The sequence below is a fragment of the Colletotrichum fioriniae genome (assembly GCF_027942845.1).
Source record: "Colletotrichum fioriniae strain IMI 355084 chromosome Unknown scaffold_17, whole genome shotgun sequence".
Classification (NCBI taxonomy): Eukaryota; Fungi; Ascomycota; class Sordariomycetes; order Glomerellales; family Glomerellaceae; genus Colletotrichum; species Colletotrichum fioriniae.
Genome location: NW_027076853.1, coordinates 793,753 through 818,037, shown reverse-complemented (window position 1 = coordinate 818,037; position 24,285 = coordinate 793,753). Strand labels below are relative to the sequence as shown.

General features: G+C 52.8%; 6 protein-coding genes and 1 non-coding gene across 7 annotated transcripts; 2 read left to right on the top strand and 5 right to left on the bottom strand.

The window, feature by feature from the left end:
• Positions 1 to 1,241: 1,241 nt before the first annotated feature.
• Positions 1,242 to 2,020, bottom strand: N0V96_011431 (uncharacterized protein; the record flags this gene model as incomplete). Its single annotated transcript, XM_053192160.2, has 3 exons — positions 1,242 to 1,397; positions 1,461 to 1,879; positions 1,945 to 2,020. The coding sequence occupies 3 exons, from the start codon at positions 2,018 to 2,020 to the stop codon at positions 1,242 to 1,244; spliced, it is 651 nt and encodes a 216-aa protein (XP_053050324.2).
• A 320-nt stretch (positions 2,021 to 2,340) lies between these two features.
• N0V96_011430 (uncharacterized protein) lies at positions 2,341 to 3,434 on the top strand (the record flags this gene model as incomplete). Its single annotated transcript, XM_053192161.2, has 3 exons — positions 2,341 to 2,364; positions 2,415 to 2,515; positions 2,573 to 3,434. The coding sequence occupies 3 exons, from the start codon at positions 2,341 to 2,343 to the stop codon at positions 3,432 to 3,434; spliced, it is 987 nt and encodes a 328-aa protein (XP_053050325.2).
• An 851-nt stretch (positions 3,435 to 4,285) lies between these two features.
• On the bottom strand, positions 4,286 to 7,039 carry N0V96_011429 (uncharacterized protein; the record flags this gene model as incomplete). The annotated part of the gene is made up of 6 exons (XM_053192162.1): positions 4,286 to 4,699; positions 4,759 to 4,984; positions 5,045 to 6,066; positions 6,134 to 6,427; positions 6,555 to 6,690; positions 6,768 to 7,039. The coding sequence occupies 6 exons, from the start codon at positions 7,037 to 7,039 to the stop codon at positions 4,286 to 4,288; spliced, it is 2,364 nt and encodes a 787-aa protein (XP_053050326.1).
• A 2,893-nt stretch (positions 7,040 to 9,932) lies between these two features.
• N0V96_011428 (uncharacterized protein) lies at positions 9,933 to 11,284 on the bottom strand (the record flags this gene model as incomplete). The annotated part of the gene is made up of 2 exons (XM_053192163.2): positions 9,933 to 10,231; positions 10,324 to 11,284. 2 exons carry the CDS (start codon positions 11,282 to 11,284, stop codon positions 9,933 to 9,935), a joined length of 1,260 nt encoding a protein of 419 aa, XP_053050327.2.
• A 1,638-nt stretch (positions 11,285 to 12,922) lies between these two features.
• On the bottom strand, positions 12,923 to 13,240 carry N0V96_011427 (uncharacterized protein; the record flags this gene model as incomplete). Its single annotated transcript, XM_053192164.1, has 1 exon — positions 12,923 to 13,240. One exon carries the CDS (start codon positions 13,238 to 13,240, stop codon positions 12,923 to 12,925), a length of 318 nt encoding a protein of 105 aa, XP_053050328.1.
• A 5,719-nt stretch (positions 13,241 to 18,959) lies between these two features.
• Positions 18,960 to 19,042, top strand: N0V96_011426. The gene has a single exon. It is a non-coding gene; the product is annotated as a tRNA-Gln (tRNA).
• A 1,608-nt stretch (positions 19,043 to 20,650) lies between these two features.
• On the bottom strand, positions 20,651 to 22,099 carry N0V96_011425 (uncharacterized protein; the record flags this gene model as incomplete). Its single annotated transcript, XM_053192165.1, has 1 exon — positions 20,651 to 22,099. One exon carries the CDS (start codon positions 22,097 to 22,099, stop codon positions 20,651 to 20,653), a length of 1,449 nt encoding a protein of 482 aa, XP_053050329.1.
• Positions 22,100 to 24,285: the final 2,186 nt, after the last annotated feature.

The following is a 24,285-nucleotide window of genomic DNA, read 5'->3' as shown; positions in this document are numbered from 1 at the left end:
CTCGATTCGAAGCCCAAGACATGCGTTGTGCCACACTTGCTTCGCGTAGGTTGGAAGCACCCAGTAAAAATCGTGCCGGGATACCTGTTATGTCTCCTACGACTTCCGACTGTTGCAGCTTTGTACCCAAAGCTTGCCAGTCGCTACTGTAAAACATGAGCTCGCTCGGGGCCAGCAGCTCTTGTAAGGTCCAGCCTCTTGTGAACCAACGACTATTTCGAAACTTCGATTTCCACTTGGGATTGTCCTTCGAGGGTACATCTTGGAGGAACGTATAGCATCTCTCTGCTTCCTGGTACCATCGGAACATGGAATTGATCGCCTCGCCCAACTCGTTGGCGTTGGTCTTGTCGATACAGCAAGTATCGATCCATACATAGTCGAGTCCATCAGTTTTGGCTTGTCGCAGGCAACCTTCAAGCTTGACCGTTCCGATGCCTGGCTTGTCTGTGTCGCCTTGCTTGATTTCGCGGAAAGATATCTCCTCTTTATCTGGTCCCCAAGTATGTGATAAGATGGCATACTCCGGTTTGTCGGCATGGAATTCCTCCAGTAACCGAGTATGCACATTGATGAGATGCATATTAGGCGAGGGTGCCGGTCGTTACAGCTTTGAAGTATACTATCCTAAGTCCAGGAGGAAGCTCTCGGGGCTCTCGGCAGGGGTAAGAGCCGAGACAGGAGGTCTGATTCACAAAAAATGAGAGAAAGGAGGAACATGTGCACAGAAAGAGAACGAGAGCAGAAACGGTGAAGTAGAGAAGAAATTGGAACCAGGTTCTGATGAGTGGTAAGCCGCTAGACAAGGCAGTCAGTGGAAGAGGGGCGGATAAGCAGGACAAGCCCCATCAACAGAGATTCTATTCGCCAGCCTCACGTTGACCGAAGGCAGCTGCGGCCCCGAACAAGCGCCTGCAGAATGCAGCATGTTCAGTACGGATACTCAGCCCCATGCTGTTTGGCTTGCGTCCCAATTGCCATCTCATCCGGGGCATTAACAGTCGCGAAGGGTTCTTCCATTGTACCGATTTGAAATGACTGATAACGAGGAACGTACTCAATCGATGTATAGCCGCGATACCTTCGTGGAGGTAAGTCGGCAGGCTTTCAACGGCTTGCGACGGATCACGGGAACTTGTTGTGTATAATAATCAATGTAAGGATGCTCTTCGAGCCCGGTAGAGCTTCTAGGTACTCGTAGATAAATAGTCCCAAACGCCTTTCGCCTGTAATCCACCATATCACTCATCGCCACCCAAATCAGCCAGGGTCTTGAAAGCTGGCCCCCTCGGCGGCTGTCTCGTGCCGGGGCCAGCACTCTTTGTGGATTTGACCGCCGGTGGGGGCGGGTTTACGCGGTTAAATTGCGACATCTCGGCCGCCTTGTGGGGATCAATCTACCAGTCCGTCAGCAGGCGGTTCTTCTTGCTCCCCTTCGGATCGACTGTGAACCAACGTACCGCAAACAAAGACACCAGATACAGTCCAATAAACGTAATGATGTTACTCAGAACATCGCGGTAGTGCCACGCAAACGGCCGCTGGAGACTCGCCCGCGCGGGCTTATCCCCGCCGAGCGTCCGGCCGGGGGTCTTGAACGAGGTTGCGGAGCGACCGCCCTTATCAGGAAGCTTCAGCGCGTTTTGAATGGCCTGTGTGAGGGCGGGCGGGTTCGCGCCCTTGATGGTCTCGATCGCCTGGCCGCCGTGGAAGATGATGAAGGTGGGCATGGCGCTGACGCCGTGGGTGCGGGCAATGGTGGACTGGCTGTCGACATTGATCTTGCAGAAGGCGACCTTGTTCGGTTTGGAGTGTTCTCTCGCGAGACGTTCGACGTGGGGTGCGATCTGTTTGCAAGGGCCGCACCAGTCGGCGTAGACTGTCATGGTGTTTGTCAGCGATCTCTCGGATGCGCGGGGGACGACTGCTTAGAAGACCACTTACAGTCTGCAATTACAACATTGTTACCGCTCAGAATGCCTTGCCATTGGCCGGCAGATTGGATGTTAACGAGACTCATGGCCTCAATGACTTGGTACAAAATAACGAGGGGGATTTGTAGGTTGGCGCAGATGTAATGAAGTTGAAAGGAGACAAAACGGATCCTTTGGGAGACGCCGCGGCGTAGCTGACGGATAGCTCGCGGCCTGGTCCCAGCGGAAAGGTGGCGGGTACCTGAATAGGAAGGCGGCCAGACTCGACTCCGCAGTTCTGCCGGATTTACCCCAGGATTATCGATAGCGGGACCATCACCCAGAAACTTTTTTGGGACGCTGAATTCTTCTTCAAGACGACATTTCCAGAGCTACCAGAATCACCTGCGCTCCAATTCCGTTCAAAATGGCCTACGATCAAGGAGCAAAGGTATTCCCATCTTCGGCAGCTTTTCCCAGACATTTGCTAATTCGCTGCAGAGGAGAAAGACTGATGACGGCAGCTATGTCGACCCTTCAGAAGGCGGTAGCGGCCGCAAGTGGACAGTCTCCGTTGCAATTCCCAGCAGTATTCTCTCAGAGTATGCCCGCAAACCATCCCCAACGTCTTCGGTATAGAAATTGACCCTTTTTTCCAGTGCTCTCACAGCTGAGCGCCGCAATTCAGTAGCCGGCCTCATCGCCCGCGCTCTCGCCGTCTTCTCCGTCGATGAGATTGTAATCTTCGACGACAGCCCGACCGAATCCCGCCCCAAGAGCGTCGACACGAAGGCCTACACCGGTGATATCGACCCCTGCCACTTCCTCGAGCACCTACTCGGCTACCTCGAGGTACCACCCTTCATGCGCAAGATGCTCTTCCCCCTCCACCCGAACCTGCGCCTCGCCAGCCAGCTGCCCTCCCTCGAGATGCCGCACCACCCGAACCCGGCCGAATGGCTCCCCTACCGCGAGGGTGTCGCCGGCAAGGGAACGCCTCGAGGTACCATGATCGATATCGGACTCAAGGACCAGGTCCTCATCGAGGACGAGGTGCCCCCCAACACCCGCGTGACGCTGTACCACCCGGACCAGAGATCGCAAAAGGCCGAGGCGTGCGACCCGTCGGCGCCGAGAGAGGAGGGCGGCTTCTACTGGGGATACCAGGTCCGTCGCGCCAACTCGCTGACGGCGCTGTTCACGGAGTGCAAGTACGAGGGTGGCTACGACGTTAGCATTGGTACCTCGGAGCGCGGACGCACACTCTCTGAGGCCTTCCCCAGCGCGGAGCCCCTGGAGTTCAAGCATCTTCTTATTGCGTTTGGTGGACCCAGAGGTATCGAGTATGCGGCGTTGAACGACAAGGAGCTCGAGGATATGGATATGGGTCCTTCAAAGGCCAAGGAGCTGTTTGACCACTGGGTCAACATCCTACCTGGCCAGGGCAGCCGTAACATCAGGACAGATGAGGCTCTGTGGGTTGCGTTGACGAGCATGAGGAGGTTGTGGTATGAGGTCTGATGCAACTCTGTGATGTTCAGGGGCGCTGTGTTGGACCGGCATCTTGACGGAGACATGATACCCATAATAAAAGTTTGATTCCATGAAGTGACTCTTTTGTTGATGACATCACATCGTGCAGCCTGTTGAAGTATTGTGAAAATACTGTCCATATTAGAGAGACCCGCTATGCGCCATCATTCAATACGCCGAACACATGAAGGCGGAGCCAGCAGATAAGATCTCACTCGAGTTTATAGGAACTTCATTCTTTGGTTGTTTCGAGGATGCATAAGCATACCACCGATAATCTGAAAATTGCTCACAGCGATTGTCGGTGTTCATCACTGAAAGACTTTCTTTCATGGCTTCGCTGTTGCTATCGCAAGAAAAGGGAGCGGCGGTCGTCGCTACTTATCCATTTCCCCAATCTTCACTGCGTTTTTAGCTCCTACGTAGGGGACAAGGAGTTCTCCCAGTGTGGATCTCGAGTCAATTACGCTGAATCAACTGGCAGATTTCGCACTGTCTCTTGCGTATTTACGATCTTGGACTTGGGAGCGGCTAAAATTGCAGTGCTGGAGGTGTAGTACCTGGCATTGGCTACGACTTGAAGTAGCTGACCGGGCTGGCCATGGAGACTCTCGAGATTGGTTGAGTGTATGGTGAATTAGCGACGCATCTGCTCGAGAAGTGAACGGAACCATGCTGAGTTGGCATGTCTAACATCGTTCACAACCCCAGCCTCATCGCTCATTTACGACTTGATCATGAACCGCAACATGCATACAAATGGAAAAGTTGCACGAGTGTGGTGGTGACAAGGAAAAAATTAAGAATATCATTACTTATACACTCAAGAAGTAAACATCTCAGTGCTGATACAAGGCAATACCAGCCGTGAACCCAGCAATATTATCCTTGTAGAATGCCACATCCTTTCCGTACCGCGTAACCATGGCCGTCGTGCCCACAATCTGCAGGTTGTAGATGTCAAAGTTATCCGTCGCGGTGCAGTTGCCCGGTGCATCGCGCACATCGACGATGCGCTGCTGGCACCTGGCTCCGGCGCCGATCTGGCAGCACGCCGTACTGTAGTTGTTGAAGAAGGAGTAGTGTCCCGCGCCGAACGCGACGACGTTCTGGCTGCCGATGACGCGGAGACCCCAGGCCATCTTGCAGGGCGGGCCGTTGGGGTCGGCGTCCCTGCATTCTGCCTCGAAGTCTGGGTCGTGGTAGCCCTTGACGCGGGGGAAGGGGATCGTGGCGGGCGGGTTGGGTTGGTACTAATCGCAAAAGTCAGTTTCGTGGGGAGCAGTAGGTTTTCATGAGAGAGAATACGTACGTAAGGGGTCTCGGACTGGATCTGGCCCATGTACACGTCCCTGGTCTTGAAGAGCATGTATTGGTAGAGCGTGTGGTGCTCAACTCCAGAGGCGGACAGCCAGATCTTGCCGGCGGTGGACTCAATGAGCAGACCACGACCGTTGTAGATGGTGACCTGCTTGTAGTTGGGATCCTCGAGATCATGATCAGCAGTCCAGATCCAGCAGTTCTCCTGCAGAAGTCCACTTTAAGATTATCAGCCCACATTGTTCACAGAAGAAGATCCAGGATCAGGGGTAACTCACGAAGCCGGCTTGGTGATATGCATACTCATCCACGCCGCAATGCAGTTCTTGTCAATGGTATCCGCGGTCACAGTAGCGTTAGGCGTCGTAGGACACTCCTTAAGCTGTTGCTGCGTACCGGCGAAACCTCCGACACGAATATGCACGTCCCACATACCAGACGGCTCACCCACGGTGTTGAGGTTATACTCAATAACCTTGGCACCTGGGGCAGATCCGCGTGTCGAGACAATCATGTCAGACCACTCGATCGTTCCGCACTGGCCCGGGATAGCGACCTTTACAACGGGGTGAGGCTTCTCAATATCCTGGAACTTCTCACCGCCGCCCATGATGATGGACGCCAAGGCCTCGCCGACGATGCGGGCTCCAGGAGGGATGAAGACGGTATCGGAGACGTAGTAAGTTCCCGCATCGACGAAAGCGAGGAGACCGGCGGCAGGGTTTGAGGCGACGTAGTTGAAGAGGTTGTTCAGGGCCACTGTATCGTCCGTCACACCATCACCGCGAGCGCCGAAGGAGCGGGCCGAGATGACGAGGCTTGAGGGGACGTCTTCGTAGTGCGGCTTGGAGCGCTCGTAGTACTTTGTCGTGCCGTTGGCGGGGGCTCCGAGGAGGGCCGGGTAGACTGGGAAGTAGCCAGCGTCAGAGCCAGTGTAGTCGGTTGGGCCGGAGGGGGTGTAGATGTGACCCATGGCGAAGCCTTGGGAGACGGTGGCGCTCGAGGTTCCAGCGATGATGGTGTTGTTCTTAGGACCTAGGAGAATAGTTTGAACCTTGGAGAAGGCGACGTTCTCCATCACGAGAGTGCCGGCCGTGACAGGAACGGTGACACCGGGCTCACGGCTGGTACGAATCGCGGTCTGGGTGTTGACAAACTCAGAGTCCAAAAGAGTGATTGAGGAAGTGCTGTTATCCTGCATCCGGATACCGATGCCGCAGTTCTCGGCGTAGATGTTCTTGTACGTCCAGCCCCAGTCCCAAAGTTGGTTGATGGCGACCTGGGCGTTCCAGAAACGAAGCTATTCACACACAACGAGTCAGCAACCAATCTTCACTTTCCCACAGCTAGAAGAGGGCTGGAATCACGTTTCGAGCAGTATATTGCTGGTTGCCAAAATTGACGCCATATTGACCTCCGTAGAAGTCAAGATCGTTGAGAAGGCCACCGGAGCCCTCCTCGATGAAGATGCCGACATGCTTGCTCGCCGCGCCCTCAGCAAGGCGGAACTCGCAGTTTGTGATGGCAGTAGCTTGCGACGAGGGCCAATGAATTCCAAAAGCAGCAGCAGAGGCAGGAATGGCTGTGGTGTCGAAAACGAGGTTGCGCACTTGTCTGAAGAAGACGTTGGTCGCGCCCCAGCTGAGGCCATTCGCGCCATACTATGGTGGGGTGTGTTAGTCGATTACTCCACGCACAACACACACAACTAATGCAATTGACATGATTGACGCAAGTCATTTAATCCATGACTAGAAACCAAAGAATTACGAAAACTCAATCACATACCGGGTTGCCGTCGAGGAGGCCGAGGGTGGTGTTGGTGGGGAAGTCGGCCACGGCCTTGATCACCGGGCGATCGGTCGGATCACCAATGATTTGCGTGTAGAAGTAGTCAATGATAGAACCAGAAATGAGATAAGTTCTACAACAAATTGTTAGCTATTTCATTCTTTCTCATCCTCTTCTCACCCACTTGAATGGCAATTCCCAAAGACTCACCCGGGAGGGAAGTAAACGGTAGCAGGGGACGTCGTCTCGCCCTTGCACTTGCCCGGCGCGCAACGCTCACCAGAGCTGATGGCGAGGTTGATCGCCGCGGTATCGTCCGTCACGCCGTCGCCCTTTGCGCCAAAGTCCTTAACGTTTCGGAAGACCTTGTAGTTCGGGTCCGGGTGGTAGGGGGAGATGCCCTGGTGGGCAATGTCTTCCATCCAGTAGGCCGCTTTGGCAAGGGTCGCGGCCGCGAGCCAGAAGGCGGCTGTGACGCGCATTTTGACGGCTTGACTGGTGTTTTGCTTTTCGAGTAAGGTGTAGATACTATGATTACGAGATATTCGAATGAGTGTAGTGAAAGTGGGAGCGAGATAGACTGCGCTGGTGGGATTTCAATGAGTGGATGAGTTGGGAACTCGATGTAGTGATTTGTGTAATGAACGTGGTCACTTCCCCTCCTGGACAATAAACCAGCAAGGTGAAAGATCAAAACCGATGGAAAAAGAGAGGCGTGAGCAGGAAAATCAATCAAGTAATAGAAAAAGGAGTGGCGCGATTCTCAGCAGAATCAACGGATCAGAGAGCTATAGACATTCAGGGACCCCCAGTAGTGGGACGAACCTTGAGATCGGGTAGATTACTACTCACACTCTCAGGCCCGGACGTCCCGAGTAAGTGGAAGATGAGTACGAATAGGCGTAGGGAAAAAAAGAAACAAAGTTGACGGAGCGACAAGGGGTGAAGGGCGACAAGCCCGGGATACTTTATTAGAGTTGGGCTGAAGTGGAGGAGACGAGGTCGAAAGAGCTGTGGGAGCGGTGGAACGACGGGTTCAACGCTACTCAGCCTCTCAGGTACCAAGAACCGCGCTTTTGCGGGACGTTTTGCCGTTCTTTTCTTGATAGACCAAGAAATTATCACAAAAAGTTCTAAAAAGGGATAGACTGGGGGGGATGAACGTGGGCAGATAATAAGAAGTGTGTGTCTCATTTGCTTAGCTTCCCGTAGCTTTTGGTCCTGCTTCACTCCCTCACTCATTCCCCCGCGCGCGTCTTACTCAATTCGCTTCCCTACGCTATATGAACATACAGGCTGACTGTAGATGCGATGTTATGCAGTAAAGAAATGACCATCGGAGACGCAGACGTATTCATGCCGGCTCGGAAAAACATTGCTTGCTTGCCTCCACGATGACCGGGTGAACTGCTGTACATCTCATCTTCGACAAGATTCAATCAATCAAAAAGACGCAAAGCTTCCAATATTTACTTCGCGACCCAACGCGCTGACGAGGCAGTCATCCGCTAGGCGTCCAAAGGCGTCTTGTGGCTGGCTGTCCACGCCGTTCAGGTGCGTGAGACTTTTACAAAGAAAGCAAGCTTCTTTCTCACTTGTTTTAGTGAAAATCCAACCTACGGATAATTCACCGGCTACCCACGAGGGGATAGGTGGACTGGTGGAGTGCATTGGAGGGTGTGCTAGGCCTGTGTGGGATAGGTCGGGGCGGGAAATGATGAATGAGGGGGAAATGAGGGACGCCTCCCCGGACCGTGAACGCGCATCATTATTGCAGGATGCATATGCAGCTGCTGATCAGCTTCGGTGCTGGCGATCTGTGGATGATGTCGTGTGAGTGAGCGAAGGGAAGTGAGGGAGCTTTGAGAGCTTGGCCTGAGGGAATGGGCATTTCACGTTGAGAAACTATCGAGAAGAGAGCTCCAGGGTGTCTTGGTCTGAAGGGAGCCAGTGGACGAAGTGGAATTCCACTCATCGCGTGGGAACGAGGGGAGACTGAACGTTGGCCGTTAGCGTTTACCCCCAACGGGAGCCTTTGCTCTAACGCGACATCCGTTGGTGCCAATTTTTGACCAAGCACATTTGTGGTCTCGCTTGTTTCAACTTTCGATAATCGCAATTCTTGGATGTCGTCGAGGATGAATGGAGAACAGGCGTCTCGGGAAAGCTGACAGGAAACAGGACCAAGCTTTCTTCCGCCTAGAAAGAAAAGCAACGGCACGGTGCATTGGTGTTGGTCCAGGGGTAGGCCAGGCCAGCTTTTCTCTCGCTTTGCGGCGACCAGATTCTCGACCCCCTCTCTAAACCATTGGGTTGGTACATTCATCCATCGCCTGTCCATTGATGCATGAGGGTAGCATCGCTTATTCCCAGAGCCAACAGCTCCCCCGTGAAAATGTTCAGCTGAAAAAGCCAAGATCAAAGCAGACATGGGCCGCGTAGGCCATCATTCTCAGGCGCTCATACCTCACTATCCCCGTGTTATTTGAAGGGGGCTCACGGGATGAGCGGACCAAACCAAGAGAAACATAAGTGAAGCTCCCTTCTTGAAGACTCGACCGTTGAAGTGTCTCTCTATTTACACGCACTAACCCCCGATTCAACACATATTAGATAACAGCCCTATCCGGTGAGTTTTTGAACGCGGGACACACCTTAGGAACGCCGGGAAATTGGGGCCTTCTTTCAAGACCACGCCTTCTTCTCCCTTCTACGAGCTGAAGATGCGGAAAACCGACGTTTCTGAACTTTTCCGATTCCTGCCTCGTGAATCCGATCTTGGCTCAGACAGAGGGTTCCTAGATTGGTATGCGATTAGACAACTATGTGGTTCGAGGTCTTACACCTGAAGATTCCGGCGATTTATCTATCGGCCGAGTTATAATCGTAGTTCAAAAACGCCGAAGACCACCCATTCGAGTTGGTAGATTAGAAAAAGGGCGGAATAAGTAAGGTTGAATCATGCGAGTAGACAGCTTCAGATCCATCGTGCATGAGTTGGGTCATTAGACCCCTTTGAACATGGCACGTATGGAGTGACATGAGGCCAAGAAGTAAATTCATAGCTCTCGGTGGCCATTGTTGAAGACCACCCGGCACTCGTGTATTCTCCTAGGTCTAGTGTGCACCTAGATTGTATGTCGAAAAAGGTACCACCCAGGGGGAGAAGATGGCGATGCCCATGATGAATGAAGTTCCCGTCGTCCAGCCCAAAAACATTAACGCCAACCATGCCATCTAACCCCCCTTCTCTACTGGGTACCTTCCCGTAGAACCCCTCTCAATAATTATCCATCGCATCCCCTATTCTATATCATCACCATCCTCACGAATCGTACATCCCCGAACCTTCGTGGCTTCTCCGGGAAAGAAAATCTACAACGTCTTGAATCCCTCCTCCAGAGCAACAGTCTGGCCGAGCCTACCGCTCGCGGCCATGCCAGCCTTTTCGCCTGCCCTCTTGCGCAGCACGTTCTCAATAAACGCCTCGCCGGCCTTGTAACTGCTCCGCACCAAGGGACCGCTGGCACAGTACAAGAATCCCATATCCAGCGCGTGCTGCTTCCACATCTCGAACTCGTCAGGGGTGACGTATTTCTCGACTTTGAGGTGACGCTTTGTCGGGCGCATGTACTGGCCGAAAGTGACGACGTCGACGTTGGCTTTGCGAAGTTCTGTATTTCCCCAAAGTGTTAGCATTTCTTCCCTCAACTTCAAATCGCGCGTTTTCCTAAGAGAACACAGAGAATGACAGGGACAAACTTACGCCTCAAAGCATCCATAATCTCCTCCTCCTGCTCACCCAAGCCAAGCATCAAACTCGTCTTGGTAATCATCTCAGGCTTCACCTCCTTGACCCGCGCAAGCACCTTGATACTCTGCGCAAACGTAGCCCTGCGATCACGCACATACGGCGTCAGCGCCTCCACCGTCTCAACATTGTGCGCATACACATCCAGCCCGCTCTCCGCCACGATCTTCACCATGTCCAAGTCGCCCATGAAATCGCCCGTCAGCGCCTCGACAAGCAGACTCGGCTTCTTGGCCTTGATCTTGCTGATCGTCTCGGCGAAATGCCGCGCTCCGCCGTCCGCCAGGTCATCGCGGTCGACGGACGTCAGCACAACGTATCCCAATCCCCACCTAGCCAGCGCCTCGGCCGTGTGCTCCGGCTCATGAGGGTCCAACGGCGCCGGCGCGCGGTTGGTCTTTACACTGCAGAAGCGGCATCCGCGCGTACACGTGTCGCCCATGAGCATGATGGTCGCCGTCGCCGCGCTCTTGGAGGAGCCGCCCCAGCACTCGGAGATGTTGGGGCACTTGGCCTCCTCGCACACCGTGTGCAGTCCCAGACCGCGCAGATCCTTCTTGATGGACTTGTAGTTCTCGTTGCCGGCGGGGATGGGCGTCTTGAGCCACTCCGGGAGGCGGGTGATGGTCTTCTTCTTGCCCGTCGGGCCCGTGACCTCGACGGTGCGGATCTCGTAAGCCTCGGCCTCGGAGAGAGCCGCGGGGTCGCCCTTGCTCGCGATGAAGTCGTCCAGCGACGCGAGGCTCTTGTCCTTGAAGTAGGTCGGTCTGCGTGCTTTCGGGGGTTGCGATGCTGCTTCGGATGTCGTGCCGAAGGTGGGAGGAACGGTGGCGAAGGCTCGGGAGCGAGCCGACGAGACAAGAGCCCGCCGCAGAGGAGCCTGCACGCGGGCAAGAGGTGCCATGGGCGATGGCATTGTGATCAATTGTCGTTGGTGTTTCGCTTGGTTCCCCCTCGAAGTTTGCCCGTGTGTTGCAGCAGCCGACGATGTTGCTGGCGGGAAAGCTTGGTTGGGAAGTTGATGCAGACAACAGCTGTGATGGGGCAAAAAAACAGGTCCCAAGAAAATATGACCACTAGAAATTAGGCCCTGCAGCTGGCTACACCCCCCGGTCCCCGGATTGAATCGGCATATCGGGGGGCCGTGATTGCACCTTGACCAATCAGAATCGGCCAACCGTCTGACAGCGGCAATGCTTATTAAGAAGGCTTATCGAAATGTCGGCGTGCCGGGGCTTTCCGTCCCAACGGTTTCGATTTTCCAGGGCCGAGGGGTCGTTGTCTTACTCGCTTCCCGGTTCTTTCCAATCAAGAAGTTAGGATTGCCAATGCTGCGTGGGATCATGAGCCGAGTTCTCACGTCCCTGTCAGTTTGCGTATCAGAAGGATGCGAGGGTTTGATGGAACAGAGCCATAAGCTCATGTCAATGAATTCGTTCAACTATGCTACCAGTAAATGCCTCTCCTCAAGTCCTTAAAACTCCTTTCAATGGCCTCCAAGCCCCCCCTCGCAAGGCAAAGTCGTCTCGGACCATGCCATCATTCAATCAAAACGGTCGTCAGTCCGAAAATATCAAAACAAATCCATCGCGTCCTCCTACCGAGCGGGCAATGTCAGACAACCCAAGCAAGCGAAAGCCAAGGTTGAACCTTTGAAAGGGGCAACCCCAGAAGCGCAGCTTGATCTGTCCAACCCCGGTCGGCAACCATACAGCAATAGGGGTATCAACAACTCGAAGAAGAGTGAAACTTTTGTTCCATCACGAGAACTCCGGTAAATCCCTAAATCATCCATCCTGATCATTTCCGTCTTAAATCCTCCCTTGAGTAAGACGTTGCGAAAGATCTCGTAAATATCATTTCCAGCCAGCAAGCACACCTGCAGCAACAGTGTCTGGCCAGGTATTCGAGCCAATGACAGCCTGAAAACTATCAGGCGTGGATTGACTCGACTCCATCCCCAAACACGACACGTCAGTCTAGAAGACCAGACTGTCGGTTATGCTGAAGATGGCCCAGGATGATCAAGACCAATGACGTGCAAGGGCAGATCGACTTCGCATTCCATGCGACCCTTGTGCTGCTGGGGAAGAATCGAAACATTAAAACATGAGGTGACAAGCCGTCCGCACCCGTAAAAGAAAGGCGGCGGACAGTCAGTGTCGTTTGAAGTGAGAGTGAAAAAAGGTTGATCGCTGTCAAGAAGCCCCAGTTGACTAGCGTGTCGGTTCCTTTCCTGCAGGATGGCGATGCAAGCGTCGCACATGGTTGGTGTCGAAAAGGAATAGGGTAAAGTGTGTGCCGTCAACTCAAGTGGTGTCCCAATTCTCAAGGTCGTGAAGGTCGTAAGAATAGGCCGCGCTCACATCGGTAGCAATGTTGCGCTGAACCAGGGTTGGAGGCGATGACAAAAGAGAAGGTTGGAAAGATGTCGCATCGAAGAGTTCGGTGTGGCAGTAAGACGCAGTTGGCAACATTCCTCCAACCACATCGCAACTCATACCCCGTCCTCCATCTCCCCGCACCCTCGACTAGCCCATCCAGTGATGCCGCTTTACAACAGGACAGCAGCGAACATACCAGCAACACCAGCGAAAGCCAGGTTACCGGCGTTGAGAGCGGCGCCCGCACTGGATTTCGAGGTGGTTGCAGCGGTAGCCGCGGCAGTTGCGGAGGCGACAACGGAGCCGGTGGGCTTGAATGTCGCGGTGCTGTTGCCGGTGCCGTAGGTCATGGTGGTGGTGTGCGCGCGCTCGAGAGTGATGGTCTTGGTCTGGGTAGCCGTGGAAGTCACCGTTGTCGTGTCGCCGCTTGAGGTCTGGGCCAGCGCCAAGACGGGCAGGAAAGCAGCAAGAATCGTGGTGACCTTCATTGTGTCTGTAAGTAGGTGTTTTTGGTGATTGTACTGGCCAACTGTCCAAGCCTGACGAAGTATAGACCGAATCGAATATGTGCGTCGGAAGTAATCCGTTGAACACTATGATGCGTGTGCTTGATGTTTGGGTCTTTCAAAGATCGTGGTGTGCAAGTCGTACTGCCTGACTTGGTACTAAGCGTGAGATGGAACGGCCAGATGTATATGTATTGACGTGTTTGCTGTTGTATCTAAGCCGGGGCAGTGAGTGGTTTTGGCGGGGAGCGCTTGTTGTTGGTTTGCGACAAGATGGCGTCTGTCCGCAGATGTAAATAGGAATGAGTGTTAGTCTGAATACTTCGAGTAGTTCAGGTTTGGTGATGTTTGTTTCAACGACTGTGCGTGAAGCGAAAGAAGGGTGAAGTAGTAGGAGACTTTGCCAACGAAGTCTGTGGGTTATGGATCGGGGGGGGGAGTGGTTTGAATAAGAGGATGCTGGAGAGAGGACCCAGACTCGCGAGAAGTGGGAAAAGACGTGGGTTTTGGATGTGGGGAGACAAGCGACGGGGGCAGGCGGATCAGACGAGGGTTACGGATGCAAGCGTCTGGTGAAAATGGGCAGCACACGAAGTACTTCGTACTTTTACCCGGGGGCCTGGCAACCTGGGAGTCTGGGAGACGACTGGAGGTCCAGGATCCTCCAGAGCGGCAGGGCCTCATCCCCGTGGACTGTGAGCCTGTGAGGTGACTGGCATGGGCGACGACGATGCAGGCGCCGACAGGGAAGGCGCTCACACCCAAAATGAAAGCCAAGCCCGGCCCACGAAAGAAATGGAGGAAGGAGAGGACGTTAGCTGTGGTCCGTGAGCCTGTGAGAGGGAAAGAGTTGGAGGTGCTCGGCCCTACCTTCCCTGTCCTCTCCTACCAGTTCTTTCCAGATGTATCCCGGGGAAGGAGCAAGCAAGAAGAGACGGCAGGGACGGCTGGGACGGGATAGTGACACAGAAGGGAAAAAGGAGATGAGATGCTTGCTGTGTTGCGAGTCGCAAGTCGGAAGAGGCCTGCCACTGAGAGACTGCAAAAGCTAACCGAATCGTAGCAACGGAGGCCATCGTCACTCGGCCGGTGAGGTATTGCAAAAGTAGCTGCAAGGTACCCGTGTCCAAGGTTGCTCTTTTCAACCCTGTTGGCCATGCTTCAAGCCCACCTTCCTCCAGGAGGCAGCAAGTACTCTGAACATTTCTGCCCGCCAAGATTAGTCGGTGATGGTTTGTACACGCGACCACCCGTATGCAGGCTCAATATGCAGGCAGGGGTCTGGATCTTCGCGGGAAATTAAGGCGCAAAAGCACAGCATTGCGTTCGCTGGCAGTCGACCACGTTACCTTGCGCCTTGCCTTGGTGCGCTTTGTGAATGGATAATTGTGCAAACAACCAACCGCCAGCTATTCATCACGCCAGCAACGACGGATCGGCAGGGCGTCGATTGGAAGCTGTTCGTTGTTTGCCCTGACGCAGTGACAGCGCTTTTCTTAGAAGCCTTGTGTGATCCTGACGCGGGCTGAGCACGATCCGCAAGTCTCAAGAGCCAGCAATAGAAGCAAGAGCCCAGAATAAGCAACATCCGCTGCGGGCAGTGACAAGTGGCGCCATGAATAGCGCCATTCAGTTCTGCTTCTTATTCTTCCGCTTGATTCCAGGCAGGTAGTCTGACTCCTGAGAAGTCGCTCGGCCGAGCTAAGACGGAAACAATACCTTGTGCCGGGCGAGACAAGCCCAACGGTCCATCACTCGGCTTGCTTATTCTTATTGCCCAAGACAAAGTCAAGCCGGGGTTGACAGAAGGAAGGAGAGAAAGGCATTGTCACCAGCCGCAAACGGGCTTAGTAGGCGGGGATTGTTCGTACAATGCTATCTACCAGGGCGAATAGCGGCAGCATTATTGAAGAGTAAAATCGCATAATTTGCACCTCGTCATTTGGATACCCTCCCAAGTGTGACACGAATTGCCGCGAATTGGACGAAATGGGCGAAATGGGTGGCACTCGAGGAAAGAAGAGCGCGAGTCGTCCATTCCCGATACAGCGACGATGTGAGTGGGCTTTTCATAAAAGATTGAATTGCACAATTTCCCCGAGCCACCACCACCTGGTGATTGGTCTAAGGTGCGGTGGAAGCGGGACCTAGCTGGTAAGATCCAAGGCTTCTTCTCCTCCTTCCGTCTCGCGGCTGGCCAGCTCGTTCCTGCATTTCGCAGAGAAAATGGTTCCTGACGCTAAGCCCTGGATGGTCAGCTCAGAATGTCTCGTGCGCTCTGACTGGCCAGGGGTGCCTGAGTGCCTGTAGCCAGTTGGTTGGTTGGTTCATCAGTGGGGAGGAGCGTTACCGTAGTAGAGAGGGACGGGAAAGAAAGAAGAGTTTGCTGTCAGTGCGGCATTTTGGAATTTAGAAGGAACAGAGCAAGTTGGGAAAGAGTGGGAAGCACAGAGGGAAGTCACTGAGAAAGTCGCTTCCAGTCGGGGCAGTCAGCAAGGACTCACCCTGGTTGCCTCCCCGGGTTCCTTCCCAAAAGTCGAGTGTCAAATCTAAGGATTCTCTCCTTCCTTCCCAGAACGTTCGTCCGACGGTCTGTGCAGTCGCAAGATGGAAGTGAAAGTCGCAGTTGCTCATCGCCCGGGAAATGTCATCATCCTTCATCCCTATTCCCCGTTCAGATCACTTGCGGAGAAACCTCTTCTAGTGTCGATTTCCTCGTTCTTAATTTTACTGACCTACGCCGCTGCAGCCTCTTCGTACGGATACTCTTCGTCCGGGCAGAAAGGCCAATTTGGATTCCAACTCGCAACTCCGCAGCCCATCCATCGTGAAGTCTGAACGGGGCCGGCCGTTGACGGTAACCAGCAGCAACACAACCCGGACGCAATCGTCTCATGTGTCTCGGTCCCATCTTTGTCTCTCCGTCTAGACTCGCACTTCAACGACAATCAAACTTGGGGGCTGCAGCTGCAACCGCAAATCCTCGGATGAAACCCGAAATCCTCCCCACCGTCATGTCCACCAACATGGACCAACCTGAACTTCTGGAGATCACGCCGGAGATCAACGATTTTGGTGGGCCAACAATGCTGTGAACTTCTCAAGAGGGAGACTCCCTTCTCGCCAGGTACCGGCGACCGGCCATGAACAATGGATCATGACCATCGCCTAGGTCCTCACGTTGCTTGACATGGGAGTCTTGACTCTGAACGGCCCGAGCTTGTCCTTCCCTCTCCTCGAGTCCTCCCACTTCGCGCATCGCTCGCACTAATTAGAGCCTCGTCACCTCGCCAGTCGTCGCATGCCCCCCTTCTCGTTGCCCCTATCCGTCGCAACTTGGGCACAAACTGCAAGGCCCTTCAACAGGCCCTCGTCGCAACAGGGCCATCGTGACTCCTCTTTCGTGCCACCAACCCGTCACCAGTGTCTGCGGAAACTGCTCATTCAGACGCACAACAACTGGCCGCTACCCCGTACACGTTGCTTCCCGGTGCTTCGCTGCCACAATGTGAAACTCGACTTCGTGCGGCCCTTGAGAGGAGGTTCCGGGCGCTTACATACTACTCGTTAGGGACCTGCGAGCAAACCATTTTGTCGAAGTCCTGCGGGATTGAATCGTCTAGGCCGCTCACAAGGCCTACCGAGACCCACGGCTGCCACCGCAGCGACCGGTGCTAAGGCTATGTTCCCGGATACAGAGAATGCTCTGAAGTCCGCTGTGATTCCTACGCAGTGCAGCTGGAAACTCGCGGTAAGCGCGCCGCCTCCGCTGGTGGACTAAACCAAGATAGGGGACACTCAAGCGAGCCCGGTCACTGGGGAATGATTTCTTCTCTCAACGCCGGAAACCGTAAACGGTTGCCCATTCATTCCGCCTTGTCCCTGGCAGCCTGGCCCGATCTCGACCTCTTCAACTTAGCAAACGTCTCTTGGCAAGACTTTTTGCCGGCTGCTCTGGCCCTTTGACGGACCGAAAGGGGGGCAAAAAAATAAATTCACAGCTGTTGTTGCACGCCACCGAGCACAAGAATGAGACGTTGCGATAGACTTAGACAGCGGCTTCCAACGTTTTTTCCGGTGAGTCGAAGATCGCGTCGCAGCGCCGGCGCTTTGCGAACATCTCATGCTTCCGCTGATAAGACCTTTGTTGGCTTTGGGCCTTCATAGTCCCCCTGACCTGTTGTTCTCAGCTCATCTTTGCACGGGGAACCGTCCTCTACTGCGGTAAGTTGCGCGCTCGCTAGTTGCAGCGTCGGCCGTGGTACGCGAAGTTGGAATATCATGCAAAGACACTTGCCAAACTCGAGTCCATCCTATCTTTGCTTCTGTGTAGTCTACACCTCGTAACATGTCTCGGACTCTTCGTCTCAACGGCCACATGCAGCAGCCTGCAGTTCGTATGCGTAACGCAGGCTGCCGCTGCGTCTTCGGCATTTGAGCCCCAATTGCGCTGCACGAACAATGACCTAGCACAGCAAACATACCTTGAGCCAGGTTACAGTCGTCCTGGATCCGTTAGAGCATCCTCCAACACTGGTCGATTCACAAGAGATTGCTCTCCCTCAGACTCCATGTGCCTCAAGAGCCAACGGCAACCTCGACTCGTGGCGCTTCGCACTGGCACAACATGACGTTGCTGTTCGAGTGGGAACGCAGCCATGTGGGCTACGGTCAAAAGACGACAAATCCATGCGTACCATGGGTACGAAATAGGGGACCTTCTCCTGAGGAACCCGGACGAGGCTTCCTCATCCCATTAACTTGATGCGAAGCGATGTCCGGAGCCCCGCCCCCGTCTCCCGATCCTTGAGCCGATTATCCAGCTACCAGCAGCAGATTCCCTCGTCAGCGTCGTCTTCGCCGTCGTCGGCATGACGGATTACAGTCACTAGACAACCTATGGACCGTGCTACGAGGATGGCCCCCAAGTAGGATTCGGCTGAGGAAGGCAGCTTTCATGCAACTACCTCCCTCTAGAACGTCATCCAAGCGGTTGTGTTCAGGGACATCGACAATCATGGGACTTCAGGAGGATAGGTTTCGGCAAGCACTCGGATCACAGATGACCATAAGCCATTGTGTCGTTGTTGCTGCCAGGCACCTTGGCGGTGTCCGATCTTGACATCCGATGAAACAAAGGCCGTTCATCTATCGGCTGCGTTTTGAAACGGAGCACATGGTTCGTCTGAGCGTGCACTTATTTCCAAACCCTTGGGGTCAGTGACGAACATGGGTTGGCACCAGTCCCTGCATCTACGGATTGACAAACAAACGTGTGCATCTGTGCATAGCAAGCTCAGACGACACATTCGAAGTTGTGCAAACGTCGGGGCCGAAAAGATTTCGATATCGCCGAATGTTGCACGTTGCAGGTTGCAACCAGGAGCTCCGCCTGTCAACGTGCTGAGCCCTGAGGAATTAATGCTGCTAACGAGCGGCAGTTTCGATCTCTCTCTCACAACTTCTCTGCCCTGTCAATGCGCGGCTCTCCAAATTCTCCTCATTCGCCCCAATAATAGAGTTTGAGACGCACTCGGTTAAGCGCACTGAAAAAGGAACCGCTCAAACTCAACTCACGATGCCGAAGGTAGTCCAGCAGCCCGATAAACATTGCGCTGTGGATGGTTTCGGCCCCTTCCAAGATTCTCAGGCCTGCTCCACACGATGCCAACCAGCGCAATGAATTAGCGCCAATATCACCGGTCTATTAGTCTAGTTGGTTAGGACGTCGGATTCTGATTGTCGGAACTTCCGTAGGCCCAGGTTCGAATCCTGGATGGACCTCATCTTTTGCCAATCATGCAATGCCGTCACCAAATCGTGTTTGTTTTGAGCCAGGCCGAGGACAGTGAATCGTTTTTTGGAACAATAGTGTTGATCTGTGTCCTGTATACTTCAAACCAACCCTCAATAGGCGAGAGGAACTCCTTCAGGCCTGGCCAGTTGCGCTTGTTTGCACACCTGGGCCCCAATCTAGCACCGAATCAAAGCTGACTAAACACTTCGGAGTCAGATTATCTTAACTACAAATCCCACTGACGCTGAAATTACAGGTTACAAAGCGTTTCCATAGCAAGCACAAAGATGTAAGCCACTTCGACCTTGACTCTAGAATATTTCCGATAGTTACACACTTTCCGACTATATTCATATATGATCAAGCCATATCATATTCCACAGCAACTCTCTTCCATAGTACAGACAACAACGCAGGCAAGCCTTCTAATCTCGACTAACGATAGTACGATCTACCGCAAGGAACACAGAATCGGTGGCCTTGCTTCGCGGTCCGACCACAGCCACGCATACAAAGTCCCGAACGCTGCATGCTGCCGGCGTGTATTATCCTGCCGCAAGGGCTACAGAAACGATGGCCGGGTAAGGCAGGAGCGATGTTGCATCGCAGACAGGCGGACATGATGTTTGTGAACTCACGCGTGATTCGTGGACCTATGAGCTGTGTTAGAGAACATATCAGCACTTGATGCAGTCTTGCTAGCCTTTGGTGTCAATGTTGGCGAGTCGAACAGACTGATGGACTGTTTGTGACTTGTCCAACCGTCACGAAGTAGGGGTTGACAATGAGATAGCAGCTATACTGCAGTTGCTCAACGGAATGGAGGAAACTTGAGATGACAGCAGGCCCCTAATTCTAGACGAAGCGAAGGCCCGAGGGGAAATGCCAGTCTTATATCTACTATCTCACATCTCTGCGGTAGCCGCATTTGCCGATGATGCCTCGATATGGAAGTTAGAATGTTGACGAGCATCTGGCTGACACATGACCGGCTTTAACCGGAAGATGGCTGCATCAAAGGCATCATTTGAATATCATAGCCTGATTTTCACTGCATGCCCACCAACTTCACACCCTTGTCGTCGCTCAAAGACAGTGAAGAGAGAGGATCTATGGACGGGAAGCTATCAAGAACGCATCGATCGGGAAGTAGGCTAGGATCTGATTCCTCTTTGGGTATCCTCAGATAAGCTGCTGACGAATTGTGTTGGTAGGATGTGCCTCGTGATCTCCATGCAGACACGATGCAGCGTTGAAGAAGAGGGGTGTGGTAGAACCCCTGCCGACAAAAAGACCTTGCATATGGCGCAAGCTGCAAGACTTGGAATGCCCTCAAGAGAAACATCCTTCCACCTCTTCAGCGAAGACCAAAGCCTCTGATCATAAACATGTACAGAATCGATAATTACCCATGCAGCAGCTGCGAGGTTTTGATTTGCACGGCAAGGGGGTCGGTAATCGGTCCAGTGCACGTTCGGTGATACCATAACGTTGATTTGATTCACAGACGTCTTCTAGTTCAATAGGCCGGTACTGTTCGACTGAACGTTGAAGTCTACAGAGTCCTGTAAGGCACATCATCTCTTCGACTATCTTCAATCCACGTGGTCGTACGTAACCTCCAAGTCTAAACGACTCGACTTTTCATCGTGCTTCGTGCTAACTTTACTCGGATCAACCATCTCTGCGTTAAAGCGTAGCCGGAGCTTCCGCAAGGTCGCACATCTTTCTCCAGTCCGGTGCAGGTCCACGAGTTCACGGACATGAGGTAGTATCTCCTCGGTGCACCCGTACAGCTCGAGACTCTCCAGACTAGGAGGTATATAATTGACGAGTCGCGGAACTCTCTCCAACTCCAACACCTTTTCCTCTTGAGTAAAGTTGTTGTAAAGGCTTGGGACAGTCCAAAGGTCGGTAAAGCCAGTAAAAGCCTCCATACCGATATGCAACGTCTTCAACGAGACCATCTCCCGTAGGAATGTACCGATAAAGAAGCCCTCTAGTCCGACGTACCATTCTTGATTGCGCCACTGACCTTGGTAGTCGATGTGCAAACATTCGAGAGTGTCTCGATGCGGTGACAGAGCTTGGGCGAGATCCTGTAGCTTGATCTGCATATCTAGGAAACTGCTGTCGCCTGGGGTCCAACGAAACGACTTCAGCTCTCTGCAAGCACGGATGACTGTGCTAAGTCCCTCTTGGGTAATGTTTGCATCTAGCAGAGTAAGATCTTGAACGTTTGAAGACCCGGGTGGATTGGCGTTCTCGTCGAAGAGGTGCCCGTTTGGGCCACTGCTCGATAGACTGGCGCACGTGAACGTTCGTAACTGAGGTAGTTGCAAGAATTCCTTCCCAATGTTGAAGAAGTGGAAAAGACTCTTGGGCATCTCTGGCTCGCCGCAGTATTCTCGCAAGTGATGGAGTAACGGGGCCTTCATGCTCGTCCCGTACAATGCTGCAGCCTTGATTAAGCGAGGCAGCAACCGCGGCGCGAGAGGCGTTCCCAGTTCGAGGACCTGAATCTTCGGGCATGCGAGAAACATGAGGCCAATCTGCTGCTCGACTAAGCCGTCAGCGAGGCCTCGAAGCCATTCGTGTCGCACGGCCTCCCAGTCTTCAACGTGGTCGGAAAGACCCGATGCATCAATCATGTTGGTGTACACGCCAATCTCATCGCTTTCAGGACCCAAGGGTTTCTTGCTTGACGGGGCAGTGCGGTAGATGAGGCTGGTGGAGACGTGTTTGACGGTAATGCGGCGTACATGTTGTGCGAGCTCAGGCTTGGTGATGGTTATGTATCGCAGGAAGTCGAGATTGCGGCTGCGCTTCTGCGCGTACTGGCTTGTATTCTTTGGACCAGCGGCGCTTTCATAGGTTCGGACTGAGAGAGGTAGAGCGATTTTGTAGAGATGTTTGCATGTTGGAAGGACGGCGCAAATCGATGCGGGGTGTGAGAAGGCGAGAGCCTCGAGGATGTGGGTTTGGATTTCCACCGGTAAATCGACGAACCCAAGGGAGGGCGTCGATGAGTTTGCGCCAGGCATGATGCACTCTTTATGGGTTGCTTCCCGCCATCAAATGATTAAACCTCGGATTGTTGGTGGTTGTTCTGATGATGTCGCGTGCGCCAAACTGAGTTGTGGCTGGAGGAGCTAATACTGTGGCAGCCACCAACCAGAGTAGATCTTTCCGCTCGGTTCATGTTGGGAGGTTTCACGCTCGATTGCCATTGGCTCTTGAGATAAACCTCCCGCTTTGCATGATCTCTACTTTTTCGAGGACGACGATCATTGTCTCAAAGAGATTATTGAACATAAAGCCAGCGCTTTGCCACCAGGCGGGTTCTGCATCTTTCTAAGCCCGTGACGACAGGTCTTAGCGGGAAGAGAATTATCAAGCTATTCGAGAGGCGGCCAAAATATATTTGATCTGGCATGTAAGGACGCGCAGAAAAATTCTCGCATAAGGTCGTTTGAATTGGTTTCTAACCTAGGATTGCTCTTCAACCACACCACATCTTCGGCAGATCGGTACTTGATCTGATCCCATCGCAACCCCAGTGCTGTCTCTCGGATTGCGGCTTTGAAAGTCCTGCTTGACTGAGTGTTGACCAACTGAAATTGGACCTGTGCCAGTCACCAACCATGCTAGGAACGACTGAGGCTACTAATCAGGCGTACAGGGTATAGATTTCCTCCCAAGAGACCTAAGATAGAACCCAGTGGCAACGAGGACTGATGTTGGGACCACCTGAAGAGCTAGCAAAGACTGGATGGTAATACCTTTTGGTATTCGTGCCCTCTGGGCCGGGGGCTTCGCACGACTGTGTATCTTCATGCCAAGTGCCTGGACGCATAAAATACTCGGACTCTTGACAATTTCTCTTCTCAAATGCCTTCATGCTAGCCTGGTAGGCAGCTGGTACGGCTGGATCGCAACTGACTTTGTATCGAGGGTTGCCAGCCATTGCCACACTGGCGAGCGCAAAAAGAGTGGTTACGGCTGCGAGATGCACTGAGTGTGTTAGATGGTATAGGAATCAATGTGAAGTTGACTACCTACTGATGTTGGTGATGATTCCGTGAAGGCTGAGATCTTGAGGGCAAAGCGAAGAGGAACCGATGATGCGGCTTCTTTCTATCCAGGAATTTCAGGATATGTATAGAGATTGCCTACCACACGGCGCAATGTGGCTTCATATAATCCCGAAATCGTCGCTGACGGGTTTATGCAGTCGTATTGTTAATGTAAAGCCCGTCGGTGTTTAATTTCGTTCGAAGAAACGCTAAGGTGGGCATAATGAACTTACGTGCTCCAAGCCATGAAAGAGGAAGGCGATCGCCGCAGAAGTCTAACGTAGCTGACAGATTTTAATACGAGTGTGTACTAAAGTGCATCACAGAAGAATATCTAACTGATTTCTCTTAACATTCAAACTTTATATGCTCGTATTAGGACTGGCAGCATCTCGACAATATACGAGCGGGGAAGAGTGAAGACAGAATCAGCAAAAGATTCGGTAGCCCGAATCAGCTCCTCGTAATATAATCCTTCGTCGCCATTTACCATCATACGGAATAAGGGAAAGGACTTGAGTGATGAACGGGTCACTTTTATCGCTTGATTAATAGATCGAAATGCTGTCAGCCTGAGACCATTCTTTCACTTCAAAGCCCAAATCAAGAAAAGAAAGAAAAATAGAGCTTGAGAGAGGCTTCAATTACTGCTTGGATTAATTCCTATTGTTAAGGCTTACTTATAACTACTTCGAACTAATCGAATAAATGCTCTCATCTCGGAGTTACAAGGTCAGGGCGCAGTTACCCAGCCTGGGTTACCCAGGTGAGGGGAATCAACAGATGACTACAGAAGTATTAGCTAGGTCACCTACCTTAGAGAACTTCTACCAGGAGAGATAGACTGATTTTTTATCATTCTGACCGCAAGAGGGAAAAACCGTGGAAATGAGCCATGTAACGAAGAGATGCCTTTAGCGTGAGATCCCAAAGGCCCAATGGAAATGATTGATTGTATTTGCCGAGAATAGTGTAAGAGACGTGTGGAGACACTAAAATGATGGAGTTATGGGAACTAAATATGTTGAAGTTTCCCAGAATTGATAATTTAAGCACTTCATTATTGATTCATATAGACTTTCCTAGTTATATGCACGACGTATAGATCACGCGCGAAGGGCCTTAGCAATGTGTCATTACGCGCTCGTCCTGGC